General features: G+C 37.7%; 1 protein-coding gene across 1 annotated transcript in view; it reads left to right on the forward strand.

Annotated features, from left to right (window-relative positions):
• The window catches only part of PCCA (propionyl-CoA carboxylase subunit alpha), a 275,482-nt gene that overhangs the window by 14,106 nt on the left and 233,396 nt on the right, over positions 1-27,980 (forward strand). The window contains exons 5-6 of the mRNA XM_082277691.1: positions 25,477-25,590; positions 27,096-27,149. Coding sequence (XP_082133817.1) covers positions 25,477-25,590; positions 27,096-27,149 — 168 coding nt within the window. The remainder of the gene's footprint in view (positions 1-25,476; positions 25,591-27,095; positions 27,150-27,980) is intronic.

Raw genomic sequence — 27,980 nt, forward strand, 5'->3', positions numbered from 1 at the left:
CAGAGAAGTTTCATTTGAAGAAGAGTAATCATATGTACTTTTCCCCCTGAACTGATTGGAATAGAGGGTCAAGATGAAAGAGCCTCCTCAACCATAAATGTAACACTGATGGTGCAAACATTGTCAAGGAAAGCTAGAGAACTATTATAATGCCTAATGTAATCAGCTAAAAGTATGATAAATGAAGAACAAGCTTTCACTAATTGGATCTGAACAAAAGAAGGTATAGCATAAAGCAGTGAATGAGATATAATTTTACTTGGCATTTTTTAACACAGCAGGGATTCTATAGCCATATGAAGCAATGAACTATAAATGACTGAAAAAATCCCATGGGAAAGTAATGTAAACTGCTAAAACTTAACAGAGTAGTGGGCAGTGAGTTATACTCCTTTCATATAAGGTTTTTCCTATCAGTTACTTAAGACTTCAGGTGTTATTGTATTAAATTTCCTGTTCTAAATCTTGTTCTGCCACATAATAGAAAACAAAAAATAATGCAAATGTGTTTATTGATGTAAAAGTAATTGCACAGAATTGAGCTGTTCTCCAGAAACTGTAGTCTTCTGAGTAACAGAAAATTGAAAAAATAACTAGAAAGGAATGATCTGTATTCCTTTCTTAAATATATTTCTCTTTTTTTAAGCTTGGAGTCTGAGACAGTATTTCAGAAGGAGGGTGGGGAAGAATCTGGTTTAGGGAAACTGCAAAGCTGATTAGGGTTGTTATAAGTTCTATACCACGTCTGTATTGAGCTGAATGAATTTGAGTAAGATGAGGTTTTTCTTTCTGAAACAATAAAAACGTAGGATTTTGCTGAAGACTTCTCTATAGCTTAATGGGATGCTGTTAGGTTGTTTTGTTCTTAAGAAATCTAGGTGGCAAAAATAAGTATTGGAGGGGAATTTGGCATTTAAGTTTTAATCTAAAAAATTAATTAATTTGAAAAGTGGAAGTTTATCTAAAACTGAGGAGTTTTATTTACTTGTAACTAATTGAGGGGATTTAACATTTGTCCAAATTCTCTTTTTTTTTCTGTTTTGTCTTTTAAAATGTGCAAAGCTTTCTTCCATCGTCTGCTACAAAAACTAGAAATTCAGTCATTTTGACAGCTCATTGTCTCTCAATGGTATTTCAGGGATTTGTACTCAGAAAACTTGGCGAGATCTGTTTTGAGTATCTATATGAAAAGGAAACTAATATTTTAATGCCTTTTTGGAATATGTGATTCCTGGCCTGTTGTCCAGAGTGTATAAAATGGCCTTTGCCTCCATGTACTGTCTGGAGAAATTCACTCTTCCTAAGTGGTGGTATTTGCAAGGTGTGCAAAACAGGAGTGGGCCAGACCATACCAAGGAAACATTAGGGTCAGGTTTGTTCTGTTGTTTTGCTCTTCCTTCAATGTATTTTTTTTTTTTTTTTTTTGGTTCAAAAGCAAGACAGCATATTGCTCATCCCTTCACAAGAGGGGATGGAGATGATGTTACTATCCTGTCCCCATGCTTTGAGTGAACTACTGACCAGTTTTGTAAAGCATGAGAAATGCAGGTGGTGGTCATCCCATGAAGGGAAATACCTCTGTGGAAGGAGTGTGCTTTTGTTCAGAATTGTATCTTGCTCACCAAGTAATCTGCTTTTTTTTTTTTTTTTTTTAAGTTTATCATTGCTTTGAAACGGAGTGGGTTGCTGGAGGAAGTAATTAAGTTTTCTTTGGCTATAATGAAAAACGCAAGCTTGATCTGCAATTTTAAAAGTTGGAGGGGGCTCATCAGAGCTCTAGAATCCTAAAGTTTCAGATTTTTAGTGTGTTTTAATCAGTGATAGGTTGATGTGAAATGCATATATGACCTCTGGAATGAGTCAGACTCCTGTTGCATTGTTTGATGGCTAAGCTGAAATGTCACTTTTGTTGGATTCTCGTTGAAACTCTACCACTGAGTAGCAGAGGAAGGATGTGGAATAGAATGCTTTAAGCATCACACTGCGGCCCTTTTGGGGTCACTGCCTTGGAGGTGGAAAGTATATGTTGTAAAGAAGGAATTGATACCAGATCTTTTGACCTTTGTGGGAATGGTTATTTAATTACCAAGCTGATTTATTTGAAGGATCAGTGCATGGATTAAAAATAATTTCCTGTCACAAAGCTCACTTAGGGAAAGTGGCTGTTGTCAGAAGTACTGAATTACCTTTGGGAGAGGAAAATGTAGAAGCCCAGTCAGCAAAGTTAATTGCAGCTTAAAGGTGCATATCCTCAGTGCTGTGGAGAGTCAAGTGCTGGTTCTGAGGGTGCTGATGACTGTCTGTGTTAGTAGGTAGTGTGGAGTAACAGAAGTGTATCTGTGGAGTGAAATGGTTCATGCTGAAGACGTAGTGTTCTTCCTTTCTGCCTCCTAGTATCTCTGTGTGATTGGTTCTAGTCTGGTGTTGAGGGCTTGGTGTCCGCTTGTGGTGCTTTGATGTGCCGGGCAGGTATCTGGTTTATGTGCTTTGACGTAGCTGTGTGTTGGAGACAAATGTGTTTTAAGTGGGGATGACTGAGAGATTTACTTTAAAAAAAAAAAAGCAGTTGTGATTTGAACTTAAATATTGATGTGTACTGAAGTCACTCTAATTGCTTGCATGGAACTGCTCTCCTGGTGCTGTAGCACTTTTCTGATCTTGTACTGGGTTGTTTCCATGCTCTGAGCACACCAGATATCTTCTTGGTCAAGTTAGTTAAAACTTTTTTCTACTGATTTTTTAATGTTAAAATATTTCATTGGAATGTGTGACAGATTCTATAGCCATGTATGGAAGCAAACTGAGTTGGGGGTAGGTCAGTAAAGTAACTTTTGTTGCCTTGGTTGTCTGCAGGGCTCTGCTGCAATACCCAGAGCTATGGGGTTTGGAGAGGTGTACAGTGAGTGATTGAGTCTAAGCTTTAGGCTGAGGAGGGCTGAAGTTGTTTGACTTCACTTGTTCTAGAGATTTGCCTCTCTTGGGCAGCAGTGGCAGAGAGCAGGCAGTTCCTTCCTTTGAAGCCACAGATACGTGCTGAGGCCACTGCCATTAGCAGTTCTGGATCAATGGCTCCAGCTGCCATAATTCTGGCTCAAACTTATTTTCGTTATTATGGTGGGTTTCCCCAAGAAACCAAATCAGTGTACATCTGCTGTAGCCTGTTTGCCTTGTGCTGATTTCTAGACCCTTCCAGAGGTGGTGGAAAGTGCTGTGTGTAGTAATTTTAATGCAATTGTACATTGTCAGTGTGACTGAAAAAAATATTTTTACCATCTTCCTCTGCAAGAGAGGGGCTGCAGCAGCATGGTTTCCTGTTGCCTCATCTCCTTGGATACAGAACATAAGGTCCCTTGGATTCCTCTTTTGAGGCTTTGAGAGTGTCCTGTCTTTTTCCTGACTTCATCCTTCACCCATGTCCTTAGCAGCAACTACTTAATTGTGCAGATTCATTGCTCCTGTGGTTTATATTGTCCCAGTTGTGCTATTTGTTATCAGCTGTGGTTGTGGTTATTCAAGGATGATCTGTTTTCAGGCACTATTAACAAACAATGCTGTTTGGTAATACTGTCTCTTATATCTTGTCTATGTGGGTGTAAATACTAGTGAGCAGGCCCTGGGCTGAATTTTTTTACTATTTGGATGAGCTCTAGACAGAGAGGGACCTAAGGCAAGTTGTCTGTGAATAATGTTCACAGGTACTTGGAAAACTGGTTTTACAACCAATGTAAGACTGTGCTGTCTGCTAAGAGTAGTTATCTTCCTTTCTATCTTTCGTGTACCTACTAGATGTGCAGCCTTTTGTTAAATGGATCCAGGCTGCTTATCTGTATGAGAACAGTGAGGTAAAGAAAGAAATGTGGATCAGCAAGCTGATGTGGCTTTCTGCATAGGTTAATGAATGCTAGAGCTGATGGCATCAGGACACATGGTTGGGGACAAGGAGAATGAATGCCTGATTAACCTTTTGAGAGGCAGTGTAGATTTAGTATCTTGAGTTAGTGTTATCACACATCCTAATAGTGGAGGATGTGGGGAAAAGGGAGCAGGGAAGGAAATAGGTATTAGAGATACAGGTTCATACTATGTGAAGAGCTGGATTGGTGAGGAGAGACATCTTAAAGATACTTGCAAGAAATATTGTATTTAAAACTAGAAACTGTCCTTAGTTGTTAGCTGTATACCGCAACAAATAGCTGCCTGGCAATTGTGGAGTCTGGAATTCCACCAATGAGATCCTGGTGCCATTTTTCTAGGGAGGAGTGTTAAAACAAGAAACTGAATTGCTTATGAGGTGTCTGAAAGATTGAAAAACTCAAGATTGGAGACAGGAAATGAGGATGCAATTTGTGAGGTGTAAGGTATAGATGCATATGTCACTTTTACAGGTGTTGTGGTTTTAGGTTATATTCTTTTCCTTGTTCACAAAAAGCATCTGTCACTTTCAGCAAGAAAACACTATATGTCTTGGGGTGAGACTCAGGAAGGATGAGTCTGAGATACTGTTTTACTTATTACTGCTGAATTGTCTGGAGGCAGCAATTCGCATCCTTTGCTAGCTGTTTGAAACCAGCCACCCCCCAAACCCTTCATGTATCTTGTTTATTATAGAGGAAGAATGGTAATCAGTGTTTGACTAGTTGGTGCAAGGTAATAGGTGTATTGAGTGGTGACTTGGATTTATAAAAATGCATGTATTCTGTTTAGATACAGTACCTCCTGGTTTCTGCCTCTGTCTTGCTGTGCTAATTGGGAAATGCTTCAAGTTTTGTTCCTGGACTTTAATTAGATATATAGCATTGCATGAATTCTCACAGTCCCTTTGTAGCTGGTGTTTAATGTCAGCTCACCTGTTGACCTGTAATGTTACTGGCCTTGTAAAGTAGGGTGCTGACAGTTCTGAAAGTGAAAGTGTTTTTAATGTGGCTTAGCTGTTGACAAATTTGCAACAGCATATCATCTCCCTTGTCTGCTTTTTGTAGCAAAGGAGCATCCCTGTCCAGGAAGTGTATCTTCAAGATTGATCTCTTGTAGTTTTGTTTGCATATGTTTTATTCCATGTGTAGCTTCCTGAAACATTAAGAATCAATCTGAGAAGCAGCTATAGCTTCAGAGTGGCACTGATGGTACCTGTCTGGGGCAGTGAGTCATAGCGCTGTGGAAGAGAGGAGTAGGGGGAAAAAGGGGGCTGGCACACAGTTCTTTACATCCTTTCTTCCACGAGTAGTCTGAGCTGCCTGACTAAAGTTGTGATGTACTCTTCCTTTTTCATCTTCAAAGACCCTTTTTTTGCAGTAATACAGGAATCTTAGTCTAGACTAATGCCTGACCTAGAAAGCGTCTTGAAAAATCATGAATTTGTTTTGTTTGTATCCCTTTGCCTCTGCAATTTCTTTGCAATCTTAGGTTATAATAGGGTGTCCCATAGCTCTTTTGCTACATACAGCTGTCAATGCAGTGAAGTGCAGTTGGTTTGTCTTGTTGCATCAAAGCAGGTGTGACCAGGTGATCTTCCAGCTCGTTAGGTGGCACTTTTTGACAGATTCTTATCTAAGTATGCTACAGACGTTTTCTCAGTAGTCAAGTGACCTTCCTTAGCACAGATATTATAGGGTATTTCTTTATTTACCTTGGCAGTAGTTGTCTCCTGAGAACAACAATAAAAAGGCAGTTTAAAATTTCTCCTGTTGAGTGTCTTTGTCATGTGGTCCTACATGAGGTATTACTCTTCAGATGTGTGCAACTGAATTCTTGTTATTTGGACTTCTCCTTTCTAATGCTCTGTCATCATGCTGAATGGAGGACATCCTGAAGAATGTTAAAAGGCTTCTATTAAGTTTTGTTCATGTGAATGTCTAGTGGCTAATTAATGAAAATCTGTGTACCTTGGTATGGACTTGGGAGTGTTTTTGGTTTTGCCTTTTTTTTTTTTTTTTTTTCCCACTAGTATGGATATATAAACATCTGTGAGTAGCTCTGGTCCTGTTTCTCTGCATATATGCTTTTATGGGGAAGGCACGTGTATGGTGAAGATGCCAGTTTGGTGACTACAAGAGAGTGCTTCTGAGTTGTAACCAGACCTTGGGTGGGGGCCCTGCATCAAACTGGTGTTCTATGCATTTGGCAAGAAGCCAGAGGAGCTTTGCACTTGTTTGTATAGTGCAATTTCTTTTTAAAAACTTGTTAATAGATATTTGTCTGGTTTTGGATGGTGCTTTGAAAGGAATATTAGTCAAGTACTGGGGTTTGGTTTCTTGGAATACTCCCTGCAAAAGTTTTCTCATGCCCTCATTAATTGCTTATTGTATTACGTTGTAAGAGTAGAAGAAAAGCATCTTTGAGTAACTCAACACATGATAATCATAAATCTCTCCAGCAGCCATAAGTTGGTACTAAAAAGTTTGTGGAAGGAGCAGGGCTGTGGTCTTTCATGTCTTGGACTCTAGCAATTGCCTGATGCTTCTCCCTTAGACTGAGCGTAGGAGCTAGGGGCCCGTATAAATGTGAGTTGAGTCTGGTCCAGGCACTGAGTTGCAGAGGGAGCAGATGAGCTGACTTGCAGGATCAGGAAGGACAAACAGACTGACAGGCTCTTTGCAGAGAAGCTGCAGAGCCAACAGTTTTATGTGAGACAATGCTTGAGTAAGTGGAGGATGGAGAACTTCAGTCCGGGGGAGGCTTTGACTCCTGCCACTAGGCCATGTGGTGTTTGTTGGATGCCATAGACCTGATCGTGAATAAGAAGCAGATAAAGTTGGCTCTAGAAAACTGGAGGAAATGTCATCATTCCAAGACACTAGTACACATGTGGGACAGAGTGAGGACAATTGAGGAGTCCTCTTGAATATGTGGAGAATGAGTTCTTGACACAAATGATTGAGTTAACTAGGGGAGATGCTGACCTCTTACAAAGAGGGAAGAGGGGTGTGAAGCATGAGACTACTCTGAAATGTTTAGATTTGGGTTTCCAAGAGGACTACGTAAGACAAACAGCAGAACTGCAACCATGGACTTTGGAAGTGGAATTTTTTTTTTCCCAAGCCAAGTATTTGCTTGCCAGGGTGTCATGAAAGGCTGTTTTGGAAGCCAAAGTGGCTCAAGGGAGCTTGTTTATACTCAGTATAGTCCTCTCCAAGCAGAGGACCTTGGGCAGAATTAAAATGTATAGAGCAGGTGAAGGCAGAGATAGGTTTCCTGGAAGGTGGAGTGTGCAGGGGCATAATTAAGGAAACCAAAGCTCTGCTGGTGTTGACTATATTGAAGTATGTGAAGGGACAGGAGGAAGCTTTTGCATAGTAGCTGAATTTGTGAGGTAGTCAACTTGGGTAAACTACTAAGTGATTGAAAAGTTTGATCAGCTCTTAGAGGTCCTGTCCAGCTGTAATTGTTCAGTTTTGTTTATTGCTTTTTTAAAAAGATCAGGAGGGGGGAGAAGAACTTGCAAAGTGAAACAGACTAAGTTTATTTTTATTATGTTGACAATTGGCCAAATACATGATTAATCTATAGTCCTTGGTTATGCAGTGTGAAAGAAAGACGCTATCTCTGTGACCACTTATTGCATCATATCTGATGAGAAAAGGAAGACTCTTCACAGATAGCTTAAAAGCTTATTATGGAAGTATGACCTGTGGTGTTTTTTTGTTTTTTGTACCTGGGGGATGGTTTTTTTTAAATGGCTTGTCACCTGTAGCAGACTATCAGGTTCAGCTTTGGGGAAGCTTTTTCCAGTGAAGATTTTCAATGACATAATAAAATTACCAAATGCTGATGTGATTCTGAGAAGGTATAAAAAGGTAATAATAAAAGTACATATAAGCTTCCACTTGTATCTTAATTCTAATAAAAACTGAGTGTAAAATTTCAAGAATAATATCCAGGGAAGTTTAATAATAACTCATGTTTATGACAAACTTTAGTATATATAGTTTTGCTGATCTTATGGCTAATGTTCTTCAATTTTGTATATAGTACTTTGGCTGTTTGAAAGCTCTTCAGTTCAACTTCTGGGAAATAGTTTTGTTCCAACGTGCACAGCTGTTATGCTTAACTAGCAATTATGGATGCTGCTGCTGGTTTAAGTATTGGAACTGTCAGTCCCCTAGAAATGCTCCTGAACCCAAGAAAAAGTTAATTTGCTAACCCTGATTCAGATTTTTTTTTTATGTGAAGGTCTTTCCTGAATAGAGCAAAGGTGGTTGTATTGCCTGGCTAATGTTTGTGTTCTGTGGAGGTGAGAAACTGTACTTGGAATGTGTTGGAGACTAACATGGGAAAAAAAAAAGCTTAAAAAAAAGCTGGGGAGGGAGCAGGCAGCAAAAAGAAAAAAGCTGTGATAACAAGTTTTAGGTACTGTGACACTTGTGTAGCATTAGGGCTTTGGCAGGTCTGCTGTCTGGTGCAGTGAAGGCTTGGTGCTGGAAGCCTGCCCAGCTTGGCCTGTCTGTTGGCATCTTCCTAGGTCACTCACTGTGCTGTGAAAAAGGATCCCCAGCGCCTTTGAGTGTGGATGACTTAGTACTGCTTGCTTGTATGCATTTAGCAGCTGTAAACCTTGTGTGTGTGGGAGGGAAGGGACTGTGGTTGAGGGGTTGCCTTTGAGCGCTGTTGCCTGATAAAATCAGACCCTGGATTTTGTGAACCTTCCTTTTTATAAAAGAGAGTGAAATGTAGAATGGTGGGGCTTGGGCAGCCTCACTGCCTGTCACAGTGACTGGCTGTGGGGATTTGAAAACCCGTTGCTGTTCTTTTGTTTTTCTCTTATGCTTTCAGCATGATCCTGCTTTGCTTGCTCCTAAATTTTAGGTAGATTGAAACTATTTGTGTTTGCTTGTGTTGTTTTTTGTTAAGCATTGCAAAATTTTTGAGAATTGGGGAAACCACTGTTACATCTCTTGTACTTTTAGTTTGAGAAGCCATTTTTTAATGTTGGTTGTAACACTTGATAAATTAAGGAATTGGTGATTCTCTATGCAGTAATTAAATGAGGAATTCAAAGCTTTATTTGTACAAGACTAATGCTAGTGAGGATTTTGCTACTGGATTTTACAATTTTAATGTTCTTTCATGTTTTTTAGATGCTAGCGTTTATTTGATAAGAGTATGTAGAGGGTCTGTAGCTACCTTAAATAGATTACTGTTCTCTGTAAATACAAAGTTATGACTAACGGGAGAATGATTTTAGATGTGATTGATAGGGTTTTTTTGTTAATAACCTGAATTTGAATAGCAAATGTAATTTTTATTTTTCTTGTGATAGTTAATTAAAATGTAATTTGTATTTGGTTTCTACTTGTTGACTATTTTGAAGAGTTTTTATGTATCGTTCTTCATTATGGGTTGAACTGAGCCTGAAGTTTTGTCATGTGCTTCTTGTTCAATATCTGTGGAGCTCAGAATTGGCAGATAAACTTAGACTGTGAACTCTGCAGTACTTACACTTGTTGACAGCAGTTTCCCATTTACTCTTTTTTTTTCTCCTTTAGAAGAAATACTGTAACTGCTGCAAGTTAACTTCAATAACTTAAGAGAAAGATGTAGGTTTTTTTGTGTCTTAATGTGTATAACTCAGTATTTGTCTGATAATAAAATTTGCTTCTGTGCCAATTTTTTTGCTTTTTTTGTGCAGAGCATTTTCTAATTTAACTAACAAAAACTATAATGTGTGTTTTCTGTCAATTAGTTCTGAAAGCTATTTTTTTTTAATTAGGCTGCTGAGATTCAAGAAGTGATACTGCTGTGTTAAGATTTTTTCTTTGTAAAGCTCTAACATAAAGAAGCCCATCAGCTGAATTAAAGCTTAGAATTACTATTGCAATTTCCTACCCTCATATTTCTGTGAGTAAAGCTAACAAATTAACTTCCGTAAATTTATTTTGCAGGCAGGCTTGTGTGCCTGTGTATTCTCTGCACCAATATTCTTTCTGCAGAAGAAATTTCTGTTTATGCCTTCAAGCAGTTAAGCCAACAGTCGCCTTCTTGCAGCACAAATAGACCACATGCTCTTTAAGAAACCAGAGGTGTGGTGAGTCTAGGATGGAGGTTGCTGTTTGCTTTTAAGTTAAATGAAAATTTAACACACTTGTGTATGAATTTCATAATGGAATGACACTTGCAAAATTTTTTAAGTTCTAAGCTTGTTTGGAGGGATACTTCCAATTTTGTTATTACATTTGTTCTCTCCCTAGCAGCCCTTATCTAAAGATAGGAAGGAAAGCACTAAGGTTGCATTCAGTGGAAAAAGGTTCTGTTTTTGCTCGTAATTTTGCCCTGCTTCATGTGCTGGAGTGAAGATGTTATGTTTTATTTTCAGACTCTCTGGTTCTTTAGGGGAAAATGCTTCAAATTCCATCGTTCAAGCATGTGGTGGTTAACATTTCTTGGACAAGTTGCTGTAGAATCTGTTGTACTTAAAATGATTGGTAGGGTTGGTAAGGTACATTTGATAAGCCAAAGAGGTGAGGGGTGTGGGTCGTAGACTTGAGAGTGAGAAATCTGTGTGCATATGTGGACTAGAAACTGACTTTTGTTAGGGAGACTATTTTGACAGGAAGCTTGTGAAGAGCTCTTGGGTTTTGAACTTTTAGTGATCCACACTTGCTTTGAAAAGTAGACTCTGAACAGTGTATGTCTGAGGTATGTAGTGCATCCACACCTAAATTACTTCATTTAGTGTTTTTGTTATATTTGCATTTACATGTATTTTAGAACACTTAGAACATTTGAAGGAGAAACATCTGAGTTTCTCCTTGAAAAATGTTATGTTAACATTATCTGAACAGGAGCCTGTAAGTTGCTGCCTGTCCTGTGTAGCTCCACGGGGGGAGAGTACTTTGAAATGGGACAAGGGTTTCATTGTGAGCTTGTGATCGTATTTCAAAGAGTCTGGGGCAGAGGAGGTGCAAGGAAGTGTGAGGGTTCCTGCCAAGTTCAGGCACAGTACTGTGGGCAGGCAGTTGCTGGATGCAGAACCAGTGTGCCTATAGCAGCAGTACCATCCATACCTGCAAGAGAGCATGCTGCTGCTCTGGCTTGCATTGAGTCTTTAAAGTGTCTTCAGCCAGAATACTGTGGGATGGTAGAATGTGTATCTTTGTACTTTCTTTGTTCTTCTGCTGCCTGCTCTTTGTTTTTTCTATTTTTGATCCTTAGTTTAGGTTGTACTTTTTTCTCCCTGACAATACCTAGCACAAGCACACATGGTTGTGGAATTTCCTCACACTTCCCCCCGATATTCATCCAGTATTGTTTTCTTTTCTCCTTCATCTGTTGCATAAGTGATGCACCATACATTGAAGAATATGATCAGACATTGTGCAGGTTTAGTGATGGTGTGTGATTGTCTTGGGCAAGAAAAAAATGTATTACAGACCTAGGAGATGATGGTGTTTGTTGTTCACCCCTTAGCATCAAGAACAGCTCTTAGATTCTGTGCTAGATAGCAAACCCTGGGCTTTACCATTAGGGTTTGCTTTAGTTATATGTGTAATTGGACTGAGAGAAGTGGAAGTATGATACTGTTTTGGAAGTAGGGAAAGATGTAATATTTTCTGAGAAAGCAGCTACTACTAAGTTCTTATTTTGCTTCTTGACTGATCACCCCACCCGCCCCCATCAGCTATTTTTTGAAGCAAGAACATTGTCTTTACTTGTATCTGCTTTCTGTCATGGAAAGTGAACTTTGTGTACGTCAATGAGTTTCAAAGCTAGCATTTCTTCTTTCAGAACTCTGAATACATTTATACTGTTTCAGCAGGAAGGATGCTTAAATTGTGAAACTGAACTTTGAAACTTTAGGTAGGTTGATTAATTTTCTTCTTAAATTAAGGAAATTTACCTGTCCTTCTCCTCCCCTCCGAAGAACATACGGGTTTTTTTTCTCACTTCGAACCCTTGAGATGAATTGCCTTGCTTTCAGCATGTCCTTTTCTGCCAGCCTATATTCACATGGTAAAATAGATGAATATTTGACATTTACCGTGTTAAAACAAAAAGCCAACAAAATTCATGAAAATCTCCGAGAGCTGCATCTTATCCAGGTGGCCTGCTGTTTGAAATATGACTCCTGGTGTGTATTGTACTCTTAGCCCTAGGATTCAGTAATGAGATTGAGTGGTATCTTGCGTGAGCACTTCTGGATGATTGACAGTGAGGTGATGTGAATCATCATTTATCAGGATATTATCATGCCTACCCTTGATAATTTCTCCCTGCTGTCTGGGGAGGTGGTGAAGACAGATAGGACTTTGTGATGTCAAAGTAATTAGTGTGTGTTGGTTTCCAGCTGAACAAACTGGAAACTAATGATCAGGTAAATGAAGATGAAGTGCATTAGTGTAAGGATGAAGGTGCAAGGACCTTGGGGAAGACCTTATCAAAATTTCATGGGGGTTATTTGAATATCTTACAATTTGTGCAGTTGCAAGCAGTATTTTTATACTACTAAAGGATACTTCTGCAACAGTCTATTTACATGTCCTTTGTTGATATCTCTTCTAGTAAGAGGGTCAGCAATAGGGTTGAGGACATTTGACTCTCTCCTGTAAGGACTGGGAACTCCTTATGATTTTCATAAAATCTAAATAGTCAATTTCCAGCTAATGGCAGCTATTTTGAATTAAATGTTAAGGAATTTCAGTGTACACTGAAAATGTTAGATTTTCTAGTGACTCTTCCTATTTTAAAGTGGGGAGATTACTATCATTTGACTTTTTTATATTTGACCAATGACTGGATCTTTTATAGTATTAAAATATTTTGCTATTGCTTGGTACATCTGTAAATATCTTTAAAAATGTGGGCTTCACTACGTAATCTGTGCTACTGCAACAGGCTTTTAACAGGCATGGTAGTTTCTTGGTACAAGTTCTGAAAATTTTACGGATGTGTCATTAGTGAAATATTTTTATAACCTGAAGAAACCTTGTGTAGGTGTGTACAGCTATGCCAATATTTCAAATAATGCTTAATGCACAAGACTGGCTGAATATAATTGCTATACCAGTGGCAAGTGATCTGCGTTAATTTTATCACATGTGATTAGATACTGCTAATTGTAATTAACTGATTGAAAAGCTATCTGTTTTACATGCTTGCTTTTCAATTATTAAAATGCTAATTTACTTATTGCCATTTATCCATAAACTTGTATTAATACGCCAGTTTCCCAGATACCTCCAAGAAAACATACTTGTGACAGCAAAGTTTTTTTAATTAAAGCCTCATGGCAAAATTATTCTTTTGGCTAATTTTTATGTACACAGCTTCTTTTTATTTCAGTTGCTTCTTTGGTGGAAGTGAATGGGCTAGAATCTCTGGCAGGAATTTGTCCGTATTAATATGGCTCATCAGAGACATTATATTTAATTGGAGAGCCTGCAGTATAGTCGCAGGAGGCTGAAGGGAATTATTTAGCATTAGCAATGGCTCGTCTGGGAGTTGTGCACTAATCAAGGAGCTTGTGTGTTAACTGGAGGGATGATGGGAGTTATGACGATTATGACATGTGAGCACATGTCTGAATGAGAACTGGACAGGCAATGAGTTAATCAAGAAATATATTAAATGGCTCCCATGCTGCTTCATTATTACTCTGTAGAGTGTCTGTCAGATTGTGTACTTTAACGAAAAATAAAATGAAATCCAACAAATGGGTGTTTACACAGGTAAAGTTAATACCAAGTTTTTAAACCAAGAACCTCTATTTCTGAAGTGAATATATGCTTTTTAAGTGCTGTGTTGAAAAAGAGGAAGTGAATGCTTGGCCTGCAGAATGCATTTAAACATGTACCACTCCAACCTGCAAGATTTTGTATTTTGTCAAATGCTTGTTTTCAGTAAATATGAACTATTTTCCACTTCCAGCTAGATGTTTTTAACATCTTTAAGCTTTTACATAATTAATAGCTTGCTAAAATATAAAATTTATTGTTAGCAACCTAGCTTCAAGGAAATAAAAATGCTAATATTTTCCATTTTCAGGATGCTCCAAACCTTGTAAAGTAAAGAAACCAAACACAGCACCCTTTAACTGTCTTGCATGGACTATTTGTATGCCAGGTAGACACATTCTGTACTCAGCGTGGTTAGAGGCATCCATTTCCTATCCATCGTGAAATTATCAGTTATGCTGGGAAAATTCATGTTTAGAGGAAATGGAATTCGTAAATCGAGCCCACCTTAAAAAAAGTTAAACCAACTGAATTATATCAGTAGGCAAATTTATCCCAGAGTTACTGGACAGGTGAACATGTGCACTTTTCCTGCTATTGTAAGCACTGCCAAATTTAATACAACTTTCTACCAAACTGTAACCTTCATGTATTAGCTTAATTAAAGCAGTATCATGGATACTACCCAAAGTGTTAACCTGTAGGAGGTTGTTATTGAAATCCATTATCTGCAGAGTCAGTATTAGTGGTCAGCAGCAGCAGAAGTAAAACTGCAAGTAAGACCCTCCCTTGGGTGCTGTGAGCTCAGCAGGTTAAACTGTCAAAGCTTCTTAAAGGATGGATAGTTAAACCCCCCAGAGTTAAAGGTAAACCAATCATTTGCTGTCAGCAGGAAATAAGACTTTATTTAGCAGGTTGGAGGGGGAAAAAACCCAAACCTAAAGGCTAACAGCAAAGAGGATTTAGAAGGAACCATTCTGTAAGAGCATGGTGCTGTGCTATGTAGATTCCATGCAACCTGGAAAGATTTTTTTTTTTAATTCCAGGGATTTTTGAAATAGGAATTTATTTATATAGATATTTACTCCAGTGGTTTATAAAGCTATATATAAGGTTGAATTAATTTATTAAACCTGTGAATATTATCTATATGCTGTGATGAATGCAAAAGTTTGTGCCTCTTAAATGGGAACAGTTGTCACCTTGCAGAAATAAGCTTTCTTTCCTTTGGTGTTGTGCAGGTGTTGCCTATATAGAATGTAATTATCTCTTTTTACCATATGAAATATATTCAGCATTGACAAAATGTGCTCTGTTGAAGATCTAAATATGTATTTGTAGAATTTGTATGTATAGGCCACATGTATTTATGGTACTTTAATTAAGCTATTCTGATATTGGTATTTCTCATTTTGTCTAGTTTTTACTTAATCTTCAAAGGTGAAGATCTGGAGCATTTGTCTTTGCACTTTTTACATTCTTGCCTCAAAAAAGAGAGTCCCAGAAGTGATAGCTTATTACAGAGGGGTGGGAAGTAGGTGTAGGGGGGAGCATTTTGCTAGCATTCTGTTCATTGGAACAAGATCTGTGCTTGGGTGGGGAAAACTTTGTAGTGTCCTGCAAAGAATGCTCTTTTATATACCAAGACCTATCTCCTCAATACATGCACTAATTTTAGACTAAATCTGCTTGATGTGCTGAAATAATACTAAGATTAATGGAATGCAATGGAGCCTAAGATTCTCCTCACTATCCCTGAGTTAACTTAAGATAGAAAAGTGTGTATCATAGGAAATAAGCTAGGAGGTGGAAATATTGTTAGGGAAAATACTCAATAACCTAAACCCCCCCTGGCAGATAAAAGATTTTTCTAGAGTTAATGCTAAAATAAAATTTTTACAATTTGAGTTGCAGCGATGGCAGAACTCTGAGATTTGTAAGGAAAAAAAATGTTGAAAATATTTTTGTCAGATGATCTGGAAAAGGATGGGACCACATAAAGTCTGGCATCTGCATCTGTGAATGAATTGTCCAGTGTTGGTAGTAACTGTGTAAAAATTGTATTTGGACAGTGCAGGTTTCCTTGTCTGTTCCTGCCTGTTGGTCAGACTGTACACAGTCCTTACAGACTTGGTGAGCTGCCTGCTTTTCTGTGCAGTCATTTTCAGGAGTGCTTGGTGCTTTTTCTCCATTGCACTGTTTTTATAGACTTCATCTTGATATCTTCATCTTGAAATCTCAAAGCTGACTTGTCTTTCAAAAGAAGACTTTTGAGAGTAGAAAACTTAGGATGGATTTTATGTATAGGACTATTCAAAGTTGTGCTATAATGAATAATTTTAATATACTGGCAGAGAAGTAATTTTCTTGTAAAATTATCTATTTAAGAACTAAGCAAAGAATAATTTTAAAGAAATCTAAATGTTCACATTAGTGGAATTTTGAAGGAAAAGTGCCCTACTTTTGTAAATGTTATGTAATAACATAATATTAAGTACAAATATTTCATAAGGCATTTTAAAGTATTTCATTCCTTGTAAAAGCATAAAGTTATGCTGGTCATGATGGTAATGTTAAAGTTTTATGATGTAACTTTTGTTCATTGTATGTACTGCTTTAGTACTTAGCCTTAGTGGAAAAACCCCTCTCACTGAGTACCTAGAAGTGGTTAAGGGCTGTGTGTATGTACATATAAACATACATACATGTGCATTTATATTTTCTATTGAGCATATATGTATTGCATAGACATGAAGGAAATCTGTGTTTTAAAAAACTTGCTCTGGAATTTTGTCATCTTTACGATATTCTGCATTCACTCACAAACTGTTTTTTCTGCTATTTTCTTTGGATTATTTGACATTGTAGAACTTGCTTCATATTATGTCTAAATTTTCTAAACTACTTGTGAAAGGAGTGTTTGGGCTCTCCTGCCCCCTCTCATTCATTCACTGTATGAGATCTGATGGTCATGTGGCTGGGAGATGGTTTAACTTGCTGATCTGACAGAAGGTTAATTTCCCCTCCCCTTAGATTACTTTTCCACTGTGTCTGTTCAGTTCATTGATCTGTCTCAGCAGCACTGTAATTGCTAGAGCTGAGCGTGGAGGAGCATTTAGGGGTGGGATCATCCTTTGAGTGGCATTTTGTGTGTGCCTAAAGTAAGGCTGATTGTGAAACTTAATGTAAGTCTTAGTATATGGTTCATTTTGGGCCTGAAGTTAGTCCACTTTGAGAAGAACATAATTCACTGTAGGTCTGCATCTTGTGTTTGTGATTTAAAAAAAAATTTCAATCTTCCAACTGCTGATCCAGGATATGTTGCATTTAGCTGACATTAGTTTTTCCCTTTTCACCTTTCTTTTAAATACTGGTGTGTAGCTGAAATGCCAGGTAGCTGTGAATTCACCTTGCTGTTGTTGTGAGCTATTCTCTCAACATTAGAACTCGTTTTAGGAATCCCTGATCTTTGGATGCTGGAAGTAACTTCTGCAGTCCATCCATCTGTAGACATCTGAATGGCTGTATGTTCATCCATCTAAAAGGGGAACTCTATCTGAGTTAGAGCTGAAAATGCTGGATAGGAGCATGTTACCACTGCATACTATGTGTTGCTTTGTACTGTGGCTGAGTTTAACCTACTTTTTCTGAATCCCAAAGTCTTCTGGGATATCTAGCTTAATTAAGAACAAAATCTGTATGAAGTTCTGTAGTTGACTGCCCTTCCTACCATGTGATACTGTTTCCTAGATCTACCTAACTACCAGCTTTCCCATCTCCTACATGTCTTAACCCTTTTAGAAAGCAAAACAAAGAAGCATGCATCAAATGCATTCCTCGGTAGAGCTTGTTTTTGGGAGAGGCAGGAAAAAGAAACCGCATGAGAAGGATCTGTCCTATTGCTTTGCTAATGTGCTTAGAAGCTGAGATTCCATTAGGGAAAGGCTGACATGTGGGTGCAGATGTGTTTGAAATGCAGGGAGGCTACTAAGAACACTGTAGGGCATCACTGTTTTGTTAACATCACAAAAACCCTAATTCTTCTTCTAAAACACTTAAAGTGCAGAGTCACATACACTGCAAAGATGTAACTCCAGCATCCTCACAGAGCATAGTAGACTGCTCTAAATAAATATGATGAATTGATCAATTCCTGCAACAGATGGAGACTCTTTCTTTGGTAAATACATTTATTAAATGTCTTCCCAAATTGTTAGTGTATGCTCTGAACTAAAATTGTCCTGTTTGTCCCGAGGCTTGCCCTAGATAATGTATTCCAAAGTAAAAATAGTCTGCAGACATATGAGCGCAGCTGCAAGCTTGCAGACTTTCTTCACAGCACCCCAGACGTCAGCAAAGGTTGTGCTGAGTGGCTGGGCAGCCTCTAATCTTCAGTTGAGCAAAGGAACTTGGTAGCTCTCCCACCAAGGGAGACACCAGTGGAAGGAGGCAAAGGGAATGCTTTTCCGTCAAGATGGTTAGTGTGTTCTACTACTGATGCAGTGGCTCGGAGTTAAAGGATGAAACATTCTGGTTTCCCCTCCTGATTGCTCTACCTCTGTTAATCCTTCAGTTCATCCAAAGGTAGATTAGTGAACAAGGTGACTACTGACCTACTTTTTCAGTTATTCTACCAAACAAAGACTGATTGTTCCTGGTTGGTGTTGAGTAAAACATGTTGGAGATTGTGATACAAACTAACTATCTCATTCTGCTAAACTTTAAATAGCAAACTTGTGTACTAGTTCCTGGTCTTTACTGTTTTGGAGGATTCAACACAGTAAGCACTTGCAATAAAATTCTGATGGAGAAGCCTTCTTTCCCAGCACTGTTCTAGAAGGTGCTTCACTGAAGCTGTCTGTCAAAGAATAAACATATAGGAAAAGGCTTTCAGGAGCCAAGGCCGTTCTGGAACTCTTCTCTAGAGTCTTATCTGTAATGTCTTCAGGACTCAGGAGGCATTTTCTTGCTTATCCTGCAAGCAGAGCACAGTTTGAGAGCATCACTCTGTTGGGTTTAGCATGGTCTGGTTTTCACAGTAGGAGTGATCAGACCTCTGGGTACAATGGGGAGTCCTTTCCTCTTCATAATGCAAACAAAATTTTGTGTCTTTCTAGCAGCAAACAACGTTCCAGAGCTTCATCCATGGAAAAGAGACTTGAGACTTACTTTTTCCTTTTTTAAGGTTACAAAAATAAATTCATGTGTATAAGTGAGAATGCAAACAGATGAAAATCTTGATATGTGTTGAAACGTGCTTTCTCTTAGTCTTGGTTAGAAATGCAGTCTTCCTTGCCTGGTTAATGTTGCTCATCTTTTAGATTGTTCAGTTCAGCCTGGTTCCATTCATTTTAATCTTAGTTGAAAAGAGTGGATTTTTGAGGCCCCTAGTTAGTCGGGTTATTTACTGTCTTCATTTTTTGACCAGTTGGCAAACTTGAAGGACAAGACTGGGAAGTAAAGGGTGTTATTTTTTAAAATTTGTTTTTCTCAGCTGGTGTCCACTAACCAGGGATCTAATACTGCAGATGCTAATGGATGGGCTGTTTTGAGGGTCATTGTAGAATTGGAGGGGGATGTAAGTAAATGCCCTTCACCAAAACACATTTGAAGGCTGCTGAAGAGTTGTTTTACATAGTCCTTGCATAACTATTTGTAGGCCATCAAATTAAAAGAGTTAAAATAGGCTTGCAGAGAGATCTGTTTGTGTTGACTCTGCAGGCTGACCTGCTTATTTGCATAAATTTTTATTTAGGTTTTTGAAATGCTGAGTAAAATTAAATATGGGAAATATAGGATAGTTATGCTATTTGTCTTTCACAGTTTTGTTTTTTGTGCACTCTAGACATGTTTCCATTATTTTGTTTTAGGGTTAAATGCTGTAATCGTATGGCAGTATTTCTTTGCAGATAGCACTTTAAAGGCTGTATGAATACTGCACACTTTGTGCTCATACTTATTGTATTACTGGTGTGTATATTTTAGTGTCAAGCTGCTAAGGACAGGTCAGATGAAAGATGTGTTTTTGGCAAAGCAGTAAATTTGAACCTTTTTAGCATCTGTTTGATTTTTTTTAAAATTTTTTTATTTTTAAATTTTTTTTTAAACTCAAGACTGTTCAATGCCACAGGCTTTTTGTTCTGTTTTGTCTGTCTCTTTTGGCAATGGTGCTGGCAAGATTTGAGGTGGTTGGGGTTTTTTTAGCTACCTTACAAAGGATTTACTCATTAACCCTATTTTATGGGTTGAGCTAATTGTGATTTGTCTTGCTGAGCGGTATTATGCAGTTTGGGCCAATTAAGTGAATCCACTTACACCAACGGATGTTGTTCCAATGTGTAATATTGATTTGAGCTATAAAAGGAGAATGACTTGTTTGATTAGATTTCTTTGTCTAAACAATGCTCAATCTTATCTAGTGTACCAAACAAAAGTGTTTTCTTCACTGAGGTTGTTTTAATTGCTTCTTAGATTTGATTAGTACTGTATATGCAGCTATAACAGTTTCCCTATAATATAAACTCTGAACAGCACAGAAGAATTAGGGGGAAAATGGAGCCTGCAACTCAGTATAACTGTCTCTGCTGCATGAATATCAACTTGTGTTGAGACCTGGGGATGTGTAGGCTGACCTACTCTGAAAAACTGGGACACTGGGGAATCCCAGACATTTACCTCCTCGGAGATGGAGGGAAAGGGGAGTGAGTGTGTGTGTGTGTATGTGTTAATTAGGCATTTACACTGAAGTAAATTACATCTGTCACATGATAAGCCTTAGAAACTGCTGAAGTATATAAAATCATCTGTGGAAACTATGCAGATGATACTGAACACTATGTTAGGAAATGCATGTAGATATATTTTTCTTTGTTGACAAAGTCAGCCTTTACTTTTTGGAGTTAGCAAATGAGAATGATTATGAAACAAACTGGGGAGAAAAGCACTTTTTGTCATGAACCAGATCTATAGGAAGGTAACAAACTTGAGCTGCTGAATAATTATAATGCTAAGGATCTGTAAATTTTCTGCGAGTCTTTGATTGTTTTATAGATTGTATATGCACTGAAATAAATATTAAAATAAATCTAAAAAATTAAAATTAAAATAATTTTTAATACATTCTATATCCGTACTGAGAACTTTTCTATGTTTAAATGTTGAGAGACATGCATATTTAAATGTAATTTGTTTATAACATAGATTTCAACCAGTGAGCTGCAGCAGCTGAGTGGCTCCTGGAAAAGGTTACCTTGATACTGCTGTGTTAAACAGAACACCTCTAGAAGACCTATGTATATTTTAAGTAGCAAGTTATTAATTTTGATTTCTTGAAATGATGATTATTTGAGATACAGGTTTAATTACAATGATGATTCAGTAAATTTGGAGTATGGCTATGCAAGAGAGGATGCTACTGTCAAATGAACACATGTGCTACTCTCCAGGATAAAGGAGAGCTGACAGTCTAGGTAATTTGGGTATGTCCTATCTCTGATTCAGTGCAGCTCTTCTAAAGTGGGTTATCTGCAAGGCAGATACTGACTATTTTTGTGGTGTTCATATCCAGAACTTTGGGTTATGGACATATATGTCTTCTGAAGTATGATACCAAGCCCTGGCACCAAACCTGGTTTATAAATCCTCCTGCGATGCTGAAACATAATGTAGAAGGATCTCCAAATCCGGTTGCTGCTACTGTTGCTACCTCTTACTGCACCTTCACCCTGAGAGCTGCTGCAGCCTGGAGTGGTGCCTGGAACCAGTCCAGGCCAAAAATGACTGGCAAGTCATCCCCGATGGACTCCTTGCTGTACTTGCCTATTTGCTGGAAAGGTGGTGAAGAAACATGAAGCTGTTCCTGTGTAAAGATCTGGCAGGATTTGCTGATTTAGGTGCCTTGCTGTGAATGTGGCTTCTGGACCTAAACTAGCTCTGTAACCAGTGGCCTCTTCTGTGCAGTGTGCTTCTGAATGACTAAGCTTGTTGGACTTGAGCTGGTTCTTTTATCTGTATGTGGTCAGGATGACCTGTGTAATAAAATGGTTGTTGTACTTCAGATTATTTCCAGTTGCCTTTGTATCTTAATCCAAAAATAGTTACACCATTTAATAGTATTCATTGTAATGTTGTTCTGCTGGGACTTCTGCTAAATCCAGAGTTTTATTATTAGTAGCTTATTTCTCATAGATACAGGAGTCTGTGATGAGCTAGTTGGCTGTTTGTGATTGATTTGGGTTTGGATTTCCAAAGGTAACTATATTTAGTCTCTAGTTTTTGAATTAGGTTGAGGTTCTATAAAATGAAGATTCAATAGGTTTTGATGATTATCTGTTTTTGTAATATAATTAGCCTTTATGAAGTAGACTACTTGAAGTATAAAACTTTTACAGAAATTAAACTGCTTTTACACATAAGCTGTCTTTCCATGATTTCTAGTTGTTTATATTCTCTAACATAACAAGCCCTTGGTAGCTGCTTGAGATTTCTCTTGAGGCCCAGGTAGCCCAGTATGATTAAAACCTTCAGTATAAACCATTAAGCACTTAGTTTGAACTGCTTTCCAGCCTTTGTTGTTATTCATTCATGCTTGAGATTGCAGGGTCAATTCAGATATTTATGAAGGAATTGCATTTTTTCAAGAACCTCCATGGACTTGCTTCTTTGTTTTTGTTGACATTGTTTTTTTTTTTTTTCTTGAACTAAAACAGAAAAGGGAGAAATTACACCTCTGAGGTTTTAATTGTTAGGGACAAGTTTTGAATACCTAGGATTGTGTCATTTAGGTTGAGTACTTAAGCAATCCTTCAATTTGAAAATCAATATATTTGAAATTTGTAGTGCTTGAGGAAGGGGAGTTGCTGGATTTTTTTGACTGTCTAGAAATATTTCATTATAAGTTGGCTTCTGCAGAGGTAAAGGTTTAGTGAATTACTGTGTCAAGTAGGTGGCACTTGGTAGTAAGCTGAAAGTTTCAGTTGTCATGTAGACTCAAAAGATGGCTTTTGTTAAAATGTTTGCTAGTAATTACATTTGTACTATGCTAAAAAAACCTATTATGTATTTGTGTTACAATATTTGGGGTATTCTTCATGAACTACAGTGCATTATCAAAGAAATCTAAATGCTAAAGGGAGTTGTCATTATGAATTAAGAAGTAGCAGATTTCCAGTTTATATGTGTGCTGGTTTACTTGTAATAAAAGTAGATATGAGAAGTCCCCTAGATGGAAAAGCTGTCACTGGGACCTGAAAATCAAGAGGTTTTGATCTAGTGGAGGTGGAATGGAGACTTACTTTTTTAAGAGGTTTGCCTGGTGCTCTGAGGAGATGTATCAGGTAACATGAATGTGATATGGTTACTGATTTTCTGTTGTGTTATACCTGTGTGAGGTATATTAGGGTGTATTGAAGGCTGAACTGGCACTGAACTAGAGAAGGCACCAACAACTTGTAGTAAGGTGAACAAAGAGAAATGGATTTACCAGGTTACAGGGTAGTGTGAAAAAGGAAGAGTTGAAACTCCAAAGAATTAAATAGCAATGAAACAATTCAGATAGGAGCAGGGAAATGTTGGGGAAAAGTGCACAAAACAGCTTATATGTATAAAATCAATTGGTTTGCAATACCTTCTATGGCTGCTTTTGGTACTAGTGGGACTGTGTTGGTGTCTTAATGCGAGAAGTGGGTGGGTGTGGGGTTTGCATCTTGATACCTAGAAATATCTAATGATATTTAGTCCTTTTATATAAGGAAGCTTTTGGTTTTGTAAAACATACATGCTTAATTAAGCTTAAGCTTGAATGACTTTGTTTAGAAATGTAAACCATATTGGGATTCAGAACAACTTTAAGCATATAAACTGATCATGAAGATAAAGGGGCACATGCTGTTTCTTGAGCTTAGTGCTGCAGGAAGGATGACACAGGCTAATCTTGATAGTATTTTATCAAAATAGGTTAGTTAGTTGCTGATGTGTATGTACTAGAAAGCACTAAAACCTGCTGCATGATTGTCTGTGCTAGTGATTAGGATTTTTTTTTGGTTTTGCTCTGTTTATATTATGAGACAAATGCTGTAGTGATAAAACAAAACAGTTGTGACTTTATAGAAGCAATAGTTGAAATGTGAAATGTGTGGTGATTCCAGGAGATTATGTGAACTCTCATATACTTGAGAATATAGCAAATTCAGAAGCTATTTAAGATATGTCTCCAGAGAGAAACGTGGAATTAGGTGGCAAGTTAATGTGCTTCTTGTTGGTAGGATTAGCTTTTGCTAAGTTCAGAAAAAGTAAATAAAACTGAAGAAAAAATTAAAATACTTAATAAGTGACTCTCTTTCTTGTTTGGTACATTGGTTATATTTACCTGCTACTTATTTCTCATTGTATTGTTCAAAAGATTGTCTGACTGCTGCTTGTCAGTGTTTGTAGATGTTTTTGTTTTTTTTCTGGCCTTGTTTCTTCTGAATGAGCCAACAGTGTATCCAGGCTACATAACTTCTAACTAGTTTGACAGACTTGACAGCCTTCATACTACTTGCAAATAAAATTCCTTTTCACAAAGAATGAAATTTCCTGTTAATAAACCAAAAATATTATGCTGTATCACAGAATATTCTGAGTTGGAAGGGACCCACAAGGATTATAGAGTCCAGCTCTTAAGTGAATGACCCATACAGGGATCAAACCCACAACCTTGGTGTTATTTGCACCATACTCTGACCAACTGAACTCATCTCAGGGTCTTATATTTCTCAAATATTAATTTTCTAAAAGAGCACCATTTTTAGACAATATATTCTCAGCTTCAAATGCTGAAGATTATATCAAATAGTTTTAAAAATTGGTAAGCATTGGAAATGTCAAATTGTCATTCTAAACAAGTCCTACTGACAGCTAACCATCTTGGACAGTTTAAGCAATGGCATGCTTTCTTAAATATGTACTGAAAGGAAGCTTAGAAAAAGCAGAATGAGGAAAAACTGGTTGTTTGGTTTAATGGTTATATGTGTATCTTACTTCAAAGAAAGTATTCTGAACTCTGAAAACATGTTAAAGACCAATCTAATTAAACTTCTTAAACTTAAAGATAAGCATTCGTGTGAGATGTAAGATGACTTCTAACTTCAAACATAGATATTTTATTATTCCTGGTAAAATGTTGGAGATGTTTGTCCTTTTTTTGTTTGGCTAAAAAATATTTGGCAAATGCATATAAATGAGGATACGATGGATTAGAAATCAAACATGAGCCTGCTTAAATAATTCTCAAGATTTTCTGGTTCACGTGTGGTGATATTGAACTCTTTAGTCATAGGCTTTAATTTGTGCATGGTGCTGATCTGATGCTGTGCAGGGACACTCATTGCATCCCTTCATTCAATTCACTCTAATTATCCCCAACTTCCTGGGGAGCCTGCTTAGAACTGGTCATGAATGTTTGTTATTAAGTATTAAGATATTAGACTACCCTGGTTACAAGTAACAAAGTAGTTTTTTGTCTGAATTTACATATAGATGATCAGTATAGGAAGCTGAAATTCTATTTGTCATGATTTTATTTAATCAAATTCAAAATAATGTATTAGAATAATAAAACATTTTGACAGTGACTTAAACTCAGAGTTAAATGAAATGAGATTTATTGTGCAAGTACTTGTATGCCAGTGTTGGTAATTTCGGTGTGTATTTTAGAGTGGTTATGGTATGTAAATGATCTTTGACACAATCAGATTTGTGTGCATGTAACTGGGTGATGGTAATTATTTTTGCTGGGAGCATCTGTTAATGCTGAATTTTGCCTCTTCAGGTTCACGTGAAAATGGCGGATGAATCCGTCTGTGTTGGCCCAGCTCCCACCAGCAAAAGCTACCTCAACATGGATGCCATCATGGAAGTCATTAGGAAAACCAGGGCCCAAGCTGTGAGTCTGAATGTGTCTATCTGCTGCAGCTGTTTCATATATAGAAAGCAGAAAAGCCAGAGTTTGTATTTTTTTTTTAAAAGGTGTGGGGGGGAAGTGATTGAATATGCTATTCCAGTTAGTTCATGTCACATGAGTTAAATGTGTCTGAAATCGCTACTGGAAATCAAAGGCTTTGTAGCATCTGGCAGCACTGGTCGCTGATCCTGCAGGTGGCTGCTGGATTCAGCTTTCACACCAGGGAGCAGCTTCAGTTCATTTCCAAATTTGCTGCGGGAAAAAAAAAAATCCCAATTAGTTTTGAGCGCTAACCCTTTATATGCCATAATGGCTATTTTGAATGTTTTGGAAAGTGTGTCCAGAAAGGCTTTTGCTTAAACTTCGTTTGAATCACTTTCTATGTTATATAAATGTTACTTGCAGGAAGGTAAATGGTGCATCCCATAATTGTTTTTGTTTCAGAATGTTTACAAAATGCACATTAGCTAATTTGTGTAAATGTGGGCAAGTCTGCCTTTCTCCCTCCAAGTTGGCCAGAGATTCAAAGCTTAACAGGAATCAGTAGGAAAAACTAATATGTAATCATGTTCACATTCCTAATGTTCTTTGTTCTGTCACTGAAATAAATGTATTATTCAGACCTACTGTACACAGAACATTTACTAAAATAAAATTTGATGTGTATGTATCAGCAGCACTAACTACCTTTTAGCAGTTGGATCAGCACTGTAATTTGTTTCAAACATGATGTTTTGGTACAGTGCCTTCAGGGGCCAAAAACTTTCCTATGAAGAAACCCAGTGTTTTCTTCCCTTTGAGTTTCTGATTATGAAACCTGGTTACTGGCTCTTTAAAAGAGGTGAATAAAATGGCTTCTACTTTGTCTATCAGAGTATATTAGATCCAGAATCTTATGTGACTTGAAAAAAGTAAAATGAAAACTCTTTCTCATGCTCCTCTCAAGTAATTAGGCTGAATGTATATTGGGGTGTGAGCAAACAAGGCACACAGGATGCTTGACTTAGACTAATGAAGAGAGTATATTGTGCTCTCGAGCCGGGGTCACTAGAGACAGGAGGCTTACGACTGTGGACCTATGTACCATTATTAGAATTAGTGCTGGAAATATTTTGGGGTGAGGAGTACTTTACAGTGGTTAGTGAGGAGTGTGGTTGAGCATGTATGGGGAAATCTGCAATGGAGCTAAAAAGAGCAGAAGGCAAATCACCAAAAGAAATGTCCATTTGCTCTGCAAACAGCTCCATTTGCTCTGCAAACAGCCCTGTTGTCCCTAGTTAAATAAGGAAAGTTTGTTTCAGAAATGGTAGCTCAACAACTTAGGGCAGAAAAATCAGTATGTTTAGAGAGTTTCTTAAGGTATTAAACCTATTTAAATGCTTAGTAATGTAGTTCATCATCCCCAGTGTTTGAAAACAGTGCTAGCAATTTTGGTGTCTGGTTTCAGAACTCAAATCATCTTGAATTTTTTTTTTTTGTCTTCCAAGGTACACCCAGGATATGGATTTCTTTCAGAAAATAAAGAATTTGCTAGGCGTTTGGTAAGTTATTTTTATTTGCTTGGCTGTGACTGATGCACTAGGTGGCACATACTCATTTCAAGGTATTTGAGGAATCGAGCTACCAACTCAAGGCAGATCTAAAAGATACCTTAACATAGAAGAGTTCAGTATGCTTTCTGTACATTATGGATTTCTTGCATTTTGAGGATGTAAGTGCAGCCTGAGTTTTCTTTTGGGAGAAGCCTGTTTGTAAGAACTTTACCCAGGATGTAAAAACCTTTAGGCATTTTTCGCTTATGCCTGGACTGTTTATGAGGCTGCTCTGCAAAACTGGGTCACTGAAATGATCTAGGTTAAAAGTATCTGGTTTTAAGTGATCATTTTGGTGATTTGTAGCACAGCTGGTGAACAGCTGTATCAGCAGCCCTGAGAAGGTGCTGAACTGCACTTTGGGATGGGAGTAGAAAGCTGTTTAAAAGTTTGCTTCTCTGCTGGTGGTATTCTATCGTGGAGCTGCTTTCTCTGAAAGGACCAAAGAGTCAAGAGGGTGCTGTTTTCACTTTGTCTGAATTTATTGTTCAAAACGTCTTTACTTCAGTAGGGTTTTTGTATATCACGAACTGATATATAGTCTGATTTTATTTTTTTCCAAAAGCTTTCCTGCAGCTGCTTAAAAATGTGGGCAGTGCTAGGAGGAAGTTACACTCACAATGTTAGAACAAAGTCCTGAGTGGATGCTGTCTGTGTAGTCACTGCAGATCATGTGTTATTGTCTACTGGTTTTGCTCAGAATAAGACCAAGCACATACTACATTGAAATTCAAAGTAAAAAGCCATTACAGCTACTAACTTTGTTATGGAGTAAATGAA

This window comes from Coloeus monedula (assembly GCF_965178545.1).
Source record: "Coloeus monedula genome assembly, chromosome: 3".
NCBI lineage: Eukaryota > Metazoa > Chordata > Aves > Passeriformes > Corvidae > Coloeus > Coloeus monedula.